At 29.1% G+C, this 10,875-nt stretch overlaps 2 protein-coding genes across 3 annotated transcripts; one reads left to right on the top strand and one right to left on the bottom strand.

Moving 5' to 3' along the window:
• The first annotated feature begins 1,445 nt into the window (after positions 1–1,445).
• On the top strand, positions 1,446–3,498 carry LOC134834150 (DNA-dependent metalloprotease dvc-1-like). The gene is made up of 2 exons (XM_063848718.1): positions 1,446–1,571; positions 1,629–3,498. Exons 1-2 carry the CDS (start codon positions 1,518–1,520, stop codon positions 3,408–3,410), a joined length of 1,836 nt encoding a protein of 611 aa, XP_063704788.1. The 5' UTR covers positions 1,446–1,517; the 3' UTR covers positions 3,411–3,498.
• Positions 3,456–8,545, bottom strand: LOC134834149 (RNA-binding protein 25-like). Of its 2 annotated transcripts, XM_063848717.1 has the most exons (10): positions 8,332–8,545; positions 8,154–8,255; positions 7,178–8,093; positions 7,046–7,117; positions 6,833–6,986; positions 6,680–6,764; positions 5,709–5,909; positions 5,116–5,650; positions 3,731–4,110; positions 3,456–3,670 (listed from the first exon to the last, which is right to left on the bottom strand). In XM_063848717.1, the coding sequence occupies exons 2-10, from the start codon at positions 8,184–8,186 to the stop codon at positions 3,578–3,580; spliced, it is 2,469 nt and encodes an 822-aa protein (XP_063704787.1). In that variant the 5' UTR covers positions 8,187–8,255; positions 8,332–8,545; the 3' UTR covers positions 3,456–3,577. The 2 variants fall into 2 exon arrangements, with proteins under 2 accessions (XP_063704787.1, XP_063704786.1); XM_063848716.1 differs by having other exon boundaries at positions 8,154–8,545.
• Positions 8,546–10,875: the final 2,330 nt, after the last annotated feature.

Here is a 10,875-nt window from a genome sequence, read left to right as displayed (position 1 = left end):
ATTTATTTTAAATGGTTTTAAATCACATTTCCTCAATTTTTTTGATATTTTGTATTTTTTTCAATAAAAATTTTTTATTTCAAGTTTTAAAAATTTCTTTTCTTTTCTTTTGAAAATTTTTAAAAAAATTAATCTGAATATTTTTGTTAAATTTTTCTTTAAAAAAATTTAAAAAATATGAATTGGAACATATTTGTTAATTTTAATTAAATTTTTTTTTAAATTAATCTAAATATTTTCTTTAAAATTTTTTATTAAAAAAAAAAAAATTAAAATGAATTTGAATATTTTTGTAAATGTTTTTGGTAAAAAAATAGATTTAAAAATTTTTGTTAATTTTTTCTTATGAGGGCTCATTTAATATTTTTTCCTAAAAAAAAACATTTTTATATTAATTTTGTTTTTTCTTTAAAGGTTTTTTCATTAGAAACAACTTTTGTTTTGGACTTTTTCTAAATTTTGCGTTTTCGATGTAAAGCCTTTTAAAAAAAAATTTTGTTAAATTTTTCTTTAAAAAAAAATTAATAAATTTGAATATTTTTTTTAATTTTGTATAAAAATAATTTAAAAATTAATTTTGATACTTTTTTTTGGACAGCCAAAATCCTCAAATATGAAATTCATGAAAAATGTACAGATTTTTGAAAATTGAGCTATATAACCGTTCTCCGTCTCAAATTTAAGGTTTTAACATTAGAAACAACTTTTGTTTTGGACTTTTTCTAAATTTTGCGTTTTCGATGTACAGGAGCCATTTAAAGATGTTAGCAAAAAAAGTTTTGTAAAAGTCAATTAAAAAAAATTATCATTGAATTTTAATTTTTGTTTATTTTATCAAAAAACTTTTTATTTATTCATTTTAAATCTTTTTTAAGCAAATTTTTGATAAAACAAACGACATTTAAAATTTAACGGTCATATTTTGAATTGACATTTACAAAATTTGTAATTAAAAAAATCCAAAATATTTTATGTACTTTTAAGTTAAGTTAAGTTAAAAAAAATTAAAATATTTAAAAAAAAATAAGATTTTTAAAAAATTTACATTTTTTGATGCAATTATAATTTAAAATGATTCAGAAGAAGAATTTTATAGAAAATTTTAGATACTACATTCGCTTCGATTAATTTTTTTTCCTAAAGTTCAAATTTTTTTTTTAATAAATTGAAAGCTTTTTATCAAATTTATATTTTTATTAGAAGATGATTTCGAAATGCATTCAGCAAAAATGTGGAAAAAAATTTTTTTGTCAAAATTATTTAAAAAAAAAATTAAAAAAAAAAAAAATATTTTATAATAATGTTTTATTTTATTTTATATTATTTTTTATTATTTTATTTTTTTAATTGTTTTATTTTTTTTTATTATTTTTTTTATTATTTTTTTTAAACGCAAACATACAACAATTAAATTCGTTTGCTAATTCAACTTATTTATTTATTTACATTTTTTTTTAAATTTCAACGACGTAAAAAAGGACTTTTAATGCGTAAATCCCTGAATTCAACCAAAAACCATGGATGACTATGCCTTGGCACGGAAACTTCAAGAAGAGGAAAATCAAAAAAACGTAAAAAATTTCAAATTTTCTCAAAAATTCATTAAAAAAATTCAAATTCTTTTTCAGCAAGACGTTCAAATAATCTCCAACAAGGAAAATTATTATCCCTCAAACGAGTTAAACAGCACACAAAATCTCGTGCATCCAGAATGGGAAATTGTCGATCCAACGCCAAACATTCACATCCTCAAGGGACAATACGACAACAAATTTTTCCAAGGAAAATTAGCTTTAGTCGAGCTTGAATGGTCGAAAGTGATGTACAAATGCGCCGGAATTTGTTATTTCAAATCGAACCGCTTCGGGAGATCCATCATAATTCGTTTGAGTGAACCACTGTTAAAATTGCGCCCTCGCAAGGATTTGGTCCAAACGTTGCTGCACGAGATGATTCACGCGTATTTGTTCGTTTTGAATATTCGCGAAGGCAATGGCGGGCACGGACCGAATTTCAAACGCATCATGGAGAACATTAATCGTCAAGCAGGGACAAATATCACGGTTTATCACACATTTCACGACGAAGTTAACGAATATATGAAACATTGGTGGCGATGCGATGGTCCATGTCGCGATCGACATCCCTATTTTGGGTACGTAAAGCGATGCATGAACCGCGCTCCAGGCAAACATGACTTTTGGTTCGCCGAACATCAACGAAATTGCGGCGGAAAATTCGTAAAAATCAAGGAACCGACGCCGAAAAAGAAGAAAAATGAGAAAAACGAGAAAAAAGTCAAAGGAACTCAAAGCAATAAAATCTCAGGATACATCCAGACGACGAAAAAAGGCAATCCAGGCACTACCATGAATCGCGGAAGCGGAACTTTAGTCATTACAAAACCTCCTGAGACAAAAGTTATCAAAAAAAGTCCCGAAAAACCCGTAAATTCATCAAATATTCGTACTTTTAGGTCTCCAATCAAGCCAAATCCGTCAAAAAAACCGCCAAATTCGATGCCATCGAACATCCACGGCTTCAATGGAGCAGTAACAAAAGTCCCGACACCCTCCGGAAGTACTTTTGCAGGTTCAGGACACACTCTCGGAGGCACAGGACGCAAAAGAAGTCGCTTACTCGACGAATTTGAGGCATCGTCAAGCAAAAAACCTAAAACCACGACGTCAGAAGACCCAAATTCAAGCATTTTATTGGATGACGACGAAGATGATGTCATCAGAGCTGTCGATTTGGACGACATTGAACGCGAAAATGACGCTACATTAACGCAAGCCGACAAAACAAACACTCGCCGGACAATTATCAAGCAGGAAATTGTCGATTCGCTCGGATTTGGCGACGATGACGACATAATTGTGATCGATGATGATTATGACGACGACTTAGCGGGTGTTGAAGATACAAATTCTGACTTGAATCTCAGCAAGGAAGTGATCGAAGACTTTTTTAATGACGACATGCTCGGAAATGACACAAAAAATGTCAAAAAAGAGATGATTCCATGCCCAATTTGTGAAAAAGAAGTGTCGCAAAGCTCACAAAAGGAGCATATCGAACGTTGTTACGAGCAATTAATCGAAGCATGTCAACCGGGAAGTAAAATTCCGCTTCCTGGAAGTTCAAAAAGTTCCAAAAGTCGAGAAAGTCCGAAGCCATCAACTTCTAAAGCGCATATCAAAGAAGAAATCGCCTCTCCGGAGGTGATTGTGATACCAGATGTACCTAAAAATGATAAAATTGAAGTTAAAAAGGAGGAAAATGTCGATGTTGTTGTCATAAATGACGACTTGGTGCAATGCCCGGCATGCCCGAAGCGTGTTCCGATGTCAGAAATGAACAAACATCTGGATAAATGTTTGGAAAATTCGTTCGATGATGAATTTTAAGGGAAATTTTCACTTTTTCGACCAAAAACTCGCATTTTCTTCGGATTATTGACTGAACCGTTGTTAGAAATAAAAATTATTATATTTATTACTGAATAATATTCCTTATTCCGCGTCGCGTTGCTTCACACGAGTGTTTTTTTTAATGGTACTTGACGATTTTTGTCCTATTTCGATATTCCAAGTTTTTTTGCCTCGACTTCGTAGATCAATAAACGCCACATTTTCACGACAAATACTTCAGCTTCCTCGTCTAATACCTGAAAATTTATTTTTTTCGTAAAATTTCGTTAAAAAAATTTAAAAAATATTTTTCTTACCATTTGTACATCATCTAAAATACCTTGAGGGGTACTGCCGGCAAGAACTTTCGAACAAATAAAGTCGACGAGAGTCGGTTCGGGTTCGCCAATGTACTCGATGATCTTCTTGTTGATCCACGGGCGGATTTTCTTCTCGATCGTGCTGTCAATTTCCGTTTTGTCGAGCGGATAGCTGAAAAGTTGGTTCTTTTCCGTTGGAATTTTGTCGATGATGCCTTTGATATGGCGGCGTTTCTCCTCGTCGCTCTTCTTGTTGTTGGCGGCAGCTTCTTCTTTCGCGCGAGCACTGCTGGATGATTTGCTGGAGGACGTTTGAACATTTGCTTTTGCGGTTGCGTGCGTGTTTGCCAGTACTTTGGACTGTTGATCGTCGTAGTCTGAAAAAAATTGAAATTTTTGTTAATTTTTTTTTTTTTTTTTTTTTAAATTTTTTTTTATATTTTTGAATTTATTTATTTTTAATTTCTTAAAAAAAAAAATTTTTTAATATTTTTTTTTTACTTTTCTATAAAAAATTATTTTTTTTTTTAAATTATTGTTTTCTTCCTTAAAAAAATTTAAAACAATTTGAAAAAATTTATTAAAAAAATTAAAATTTAAAAAAAATTACTTTTATTCTCAAAAGCTGTAAATAAAATATTATTTTTTTGAGAAAAAATAAAAATAAAAAAATACTTATTAATTTTTTGAAATTTTGACTATCTCGAAAATATTAAAATTTTATATTTAATATAAATTAATATTTTTTTTTTAATTTTTTTCTTCTAAAAAATTATTCTTTAAAATTCCATTAAAAAATATTAAATTAAAATAATTTTTTTTAAATAATTGAACAAAATTAAAATATTTTTTTAATTAAAAAAAAATAAAAATCAATTTCAGATCAAATTCAGATTAGGAAAAAAATAAATTTGAATTAAAAAATTTTAAATACTTTAAAAATATTTTTTTTTTCACAAAAATAATTAAAAAATTTAAAAAAATTGAAAAAAATTAACAATTTAATTCAAATTAAATTAATTTAATTTTCTTTAAAATAAAAAAAAAATAAATTATTCTTTGAAAAAATTAAAAAAACAAAAAATGTTTTTTTTTTAATTTGAATTATTTTTTATGAATTAAAAACAAAATAAAATTTATTTTTAAAAAAAATTAAAAAAAATTAAAAAAAAAAAATTATTTTTTAAAAAAATTTTTAAAATTTAAAAATTTTTTTTTTAAAAATTAAAATAAATTTTTTAGGAATAAAAAAAATCTTTAAAATTAAAAAAAAAAATAAAATATTTTTTGAAATTAAAATTTTTTGAATATTAAAATTTTGAAAATTAAAAAAAATAATTTCTAAAAAAAATAAAGTTATGCAAAAAATTTTAAAAAATTACCTAAAGGAACTAATTTTCGTTTCTTCGGTCCATTGATATCTTCTTGATCGTCGTCATTTTGGAACACGTCGCTAACGAGCTTCTTCTTCTTCGCATTCGTGTTAAGACTAAGACTGACTTGGAACGTTGGTAACGCATTCGGCGTCGTTTGTGGGCTCTCGCCCATCGGAGTACCGCCCGCAGATTGCATCGAAATTCGCGAATCATCGTCGTTCGCGCCGCCATGATGCGACGACTGTGATGATATTCGGCCGTCAAGTTGGTTGTTGCTCGGCGTATGATTGTTATGATGATTGCCTTGCGCGTGCGGCGGCGGCGTTTCCACATTCGAGTCATCCGACTCAATTGGCTCGGCATCCATTCCTTCGAGATTGCGGGAAATTTGCTGATTCAAGTAACGTTCTTTGCGCTCCTTGGCTCGCAATTTGTCCGCTATCCGTTCCTTTTCGCGTTGCAATTCGCGCTCGTGCTGCGTCTCCGGGTTCGCGTCAACGAGTATTTTCGGCTTGTAAAGGGCTTCGCGTTCTTTCTTTTGCTGAAATTGGAAATTTTTTTATTAAATTTTTGCAAAAATTAAAAAAAATAAAAATTACTTTTTCAAATTCTTGCGTTGGATTGTCGTACTCTCCGCTGAAAATCTTCGTTTTGAGCTCCTCTAACTCTTCTTGTTCACGTTGGCGATCCTTGGCATCTTGATCTGCTTCGCGTACGCGATCCGCAAGCCTTCGTTGTAACTCTCTGCCCTTGTAGTATTTGGGGTCGTCACGTTCGTCGTCGTAATCTTCCAAAAATTCCTGAAATAATTTTAAATTTTTTGTTAAAAGTTCAAATTTCGTAAAAAATTATTTAAAAAAAAAATTAAGCATTTTAAAAACTCAATTTTTATAAAATTATTAAAATTTTTTAATTAAAATATTAATTTTTTAAAGCAATTTTAAATTTTTATTTTTATATTTTGAAATTTTTTAAACGTAATTTTCAATTTTTATAGTTTTGAATTTTTTAATTAATTTTTTTTAAATTTTTTTTTTTGTATTTTTTTTTAATTTAAAATTATTTTAATAATTTTTAAAATTTTATTTTTTTTTAAATTTTTTCAAATTTAATTTTATAAAGTTCAATTTTTTATAAATTATATGATTTTTTTAATTTTATTTTTATATTTTTTTCTATAATTTTTTATTTTTATTTAATTTTACATTTTTTTTTAATTTTTTATTTTAATAATTTTTTTTAAAAAATATTTTTTTATAAAAAATTTATTTTTTTTATTTTAATTAAAATTTTTCCAATTTTTCTTTTAATTTTTATATTTTTTTATTTTTTTTATTTTAATAAAAATGTAGTTTCAATATTTTTTTTTATAAATTTTGATTTGAAAAAAAAATTAAATAAAAATATTACAAATTTTTTTTTTTATTTTAATTTTTTTTATTTTTAAATTCAGTTTTTAATTAAATTTTTTTTTTTTATTTTTTTTATATTTTTTTTTTTAAATTAATTTTTTCTTTTAATTTTTCAAAATTTAACAAAAAAATAATTTTTAATTTTTTTTTAAATTTACCTTCAATCTCTTAGCTTCTTTTTCTCGTTCTTCCTCTTTACATCTGTTAATCTCACGTTCTCGATCATATTCCTTCGTCTTACGTCTAAAATTGAACAAAAATAATTTTTTAAAAATTTTATAAAAATAATTTTTTACTTATTTAAGCTTTACCTCTCACGATTCTCCCAATTTCGTAAACGTTCTTGATACGCAGTTTCTTTTTCTCGCGTCTTCTTTTCTTGCTTTTTCCGTTCACGCATCTCATCTTCGATTTCTTTTTCACGTTGGAGCTCTTTGAGGTTTTTGATGACTTTTGGCGGAGCATCTAAAATTTTATTTTTTAGTTAATTTTCGAAAATTTTAATTTTTTAATGAAAAATTTACCGATTTCGCGTTCTCTTTCTCTCTCACGTTCCCGTCTTTCACGTTCAGCTTCTCTTTCGCGACGTTCTCGTTCTAAAAATTTTTAAAAAATTAATTTTTTTTTTAAATTTCTGAGTAAAAAAAATTTTTTACCCATTTCCCGTTCTCGTCTCTCTTGACGTTCGCGTTCCATTTCACGTTCCCTCGATCTCGAATGGCTTCGTCGTCGACGTCTTTCCTTGTCGCGTCTTGCTGGAGGCGGCGATTCGCTTGTTCGGGACCTCGAATGACTTCGTCTTTTTGATTTTTTGTCTTTTTCTCGTTTCGCAGGTTCCTCTTCCGTCGCTGCATTTGCCGAAACCTCACGTTCTTTCTTTTTTTCTGCTCTTGCTTCCTCACGACGCTTCCTTTCCTCCTTTTTCGCCTCCATTTCCTCCGTGTACTTGCGAAATTTTCCGATTTCCTGACTAATCAAGTCACGTTTCTCCTCCTCGATGTTCGCCGTCGCCAGCGGTTTATGCGTTTTGTGATGCGGTTCATTCGGATTTGCCGCTTTTTTGATTTGCTCGGCATATTCTTCGATAATTTCCGCAATAACGTCAACCGCAGATCTGTCGTCCTTCTTTTCTGTCGCTGCATTGGCGTCTAAAGTCGCCTGCGTGGCATCTTTGTTCGTTTCCTCCGTGTAGTCGTCGAGCAGCGCCTTGTTCTTGGCATCAACTTTCGCGACGAGTTTTTTCTCGTCGATTTCCAAGTCGTTCAAGAGACGAACGGCACGTGCGCCTGCTATCGGTCCATCGTATTCGCAAAATCCGAAGGTTGAAACGCGTTTCCAATTCACGACGGTGCCGCACGTGTCGAGAATTCGCTTGATCATCGTGTCGGGGACCTTTTCGCTGATATTTCCGACGAAAACTGTGATTAAGGGACCTTCGGGTTCGTTTTGTTGCGGCATTGGAGCGGGTTTCGGGTACATTTGGGGCTGCGATCCGATCGTTGTTGCCCCAATTGGGCGAAAATTAGGCGGCGGTTGGTTCATTGGGGGAAGTCCTGCGCCGGGAACCATCGGCTAAAAGACAAAAATTAAAATTAAAAATTTTTTCGATGCAAAAACGCGACAAAAACTTACCGGCATCATGAACGGCGGCGGCTGGAAAGACATATTTTGTGCTTTTCCCGCAGAAGCGACGTCCTTTTACCCGTTATTGCGTGTCTCACGACGATTCTTGTCCTAAATGGCAAAATATTACCGATCGCACTTGTGCTTTTGTGCAAATTTATTGAGAAATTTTAGAAAAAAAAGTTACTTGATGCTTGATTCTGTGCTGACGAGATAATCAATGCCGAAGTAGATTTTGCATTTTTTTGGGGATTTACGAAATTATCGGCAATTGTGGGGTTGCGTTTCCGATTTTGCGTCACTTGGAGCACGTTTTCTCACAGTTTTGAGCAATTTTCGTGGCAATTTAGACACAAATTAAAGGCGAAAATCGGAAAATTGAAAAATCGCGTTTATTTTAGTGTTCTTTGTAAAGTGACCAGATATTCTCAACCTCAACTGGGGACATTGATTCTCGTTGCTTGGATTTAGGCGAGGGCAATTCGAAAAAGTTTTTCACTTTTTTTCATTATTTTATTTTTTAGTCGAATTCGTGAGTCGAAAAATTTTTTTTTTTTTGAAATTCTTGAGTCGAATTCAAAATTTTTTTTAATCGAATTCAAAAAAAAAAAATTTTGTCATGAAAAATTTTTTTTTTATTTCTTCAAAAATCGAAGAGATATTCATAGAAATTATCTTTTAAATGCATAATTATAAAATTTTAGCTTTGAAACCCATCAAAAGTTGGTTGAAAATTGACTTGAGAAAAAAAGTACGATTTTTGCTCCTCATATGAAAAAATCGTACTTTTTTTTATTTGATCAAAAATCGATCAGATATCAATGAAAATTAACTTTAGAATGCATATTTAATTAATTTTAGCTTTGAAACCCATCAAAAATTGGTTGAAAATTGACTTGAGAAAAAAAGTACGATTTTTGCTCCTCATATGATAAAATCGTACTTTTTTTTATTTGATCAAAAATCGATCAGATATCAATGGAAATTAACTTTAGAATGCATATTTAATTAATTTTAGCTTTGAAACCCATCAAAAGTTGGTTGAAAATTGACTTGAGAAAAAAGTACGATTTTTGCTCCTCATATGATAAAATCGTACTTTTTTTTATTTGATCAAAAATCGATCAGATATCAATGGAAATTAACTTTAGAATGCATATTTATTAACTTTTAGCTTTGAAACCCATCAAAAGTTGGTTGAAAATTGACTTGAGAAAAAAAGTACGATTTTTGCTCCTCATATGATAAAATCGTACTTTTTTTTATTTCATCAAAAATCGATCAGATATCAATGGAAATCAACTTTAGAATGAATATTTATTAACTTTTAGCTTTGAAACCCATCAAAAGTTGGTTGAAAATTGACTTGAGAAAAAAGTACGATTTTTGCTCCTCATATGATAAAATCGTACTTTTTTTTATTTGATCAAAAATCGATCAGATATCAATGGAAATCAACTTTAGAATGAATATTTATTAACTTTTAGCTTTGAAACCCATCAAAAGTTGGTTGAAAATTGACTTGAGAAAAAAAGTACGATTTTTGCTCCTCATATGATAAAATCGTACTTTTTTTTATTTGATCAAAAATCGATCAGATATCAATGGAAATCAACTTTAGAATGAATATTTATTAACTTTTAGCTTTGAAACCCATCAAAAGTTGGTTGAAAATTGACTTGAGAAAAAAAGTACGATTTTTGCTCCTCATATGATAAAATCGTACTTTTTTTTATTTGATCGAAAATCGATCAGATATCAATTAAAATTAACTTTAGAATGAATATTTATTAATTTTTTGCTTTGAAACCCATCAAAAGTTGGTTGAAAATTGACTTGAGAAAAAAAGTACGATTTTTGCTCCTCATATGATAAAATCGTACTTTTTTTTATTTGATCAAAAATCGATCAGATATCAATGGAAATTAACTTTAGAATGAATATTTATTAACTTTTAGCTTTGAAACCCATCAAAAGTTGGTTGAAAATTGACTTGAGAAAAAAAGTACGATTTTTGCTCCTCATATGATAAAATCGTACTTTTTTTTATTTGATCAAAAATCGATCAGATATCAATGAAAATCAACTTTAGAATGAATATTTATTAACTTTCAGCTTTGAAACCCATCAAACGTTGGTTGAAAATTGACTTGAGAAAAAAAGTACGATTTTTGCTCCTCATATGATAAAATCGTACTTTTTTTTATTTGATCAAAAATCGATCAGATATCAATGGAAATCAACTTTAGAATGAATATTTATTAACTTTTAGCTTTGAAACCCATCAAAAGTTGGTTGAAAATTGACTTGAGAAAAAAAGTACGATTTTTGCTCCTCATATGATAAAATCGTACTTTTTTTTATTTGATCAAAAATCGATCAGATATCAATGGAAATTAACTTTAGAATGAATATTTATTAACTTTTAGCTTTGAAACCCATCAAAAGTTGGTTGAAAATTGACTTGAGAAAAAAGTACGATTTTTGCTCCTCATATGATAAAATCGTACTTTTTTTTATTTGATCAAAAATCGATCAGATATCAATGGAAATCAACTTTAGAATGAATATTTATTAACTTTTAGCTTTGAAACCCATCAAAAGTTGGTTGAAAATTGACTTGAGAAAAAAAGTACGATTTTTGCTCCTCATATGATAAAATCGTACTTTTTTTTATTTGATCAAAAATCGATCAGATATCAATGGAAATCAACTTTAGAATGAATATTTA

The sequence above is a fragment of the Culicoides brevitarsis genome, chromosome 3 (genome assembly GCF_036172545.1).
Source record: "Culicoides brevitarsis isolate CSIRO-B50_1 chromosome 3, AGI_CSIRO_Cbre_v1, whole genome shotgun sequence".
Taxonomy (NCBI): Eukaryota; Metazoa; Arthropoda; class Insecta; order Diptera; family Ceratopogonidae; genus Culicoides; species Culicoides brevitarsis.
This window is presented reverse-complemented; position numbering and strand designations above follow the sequence as displayed.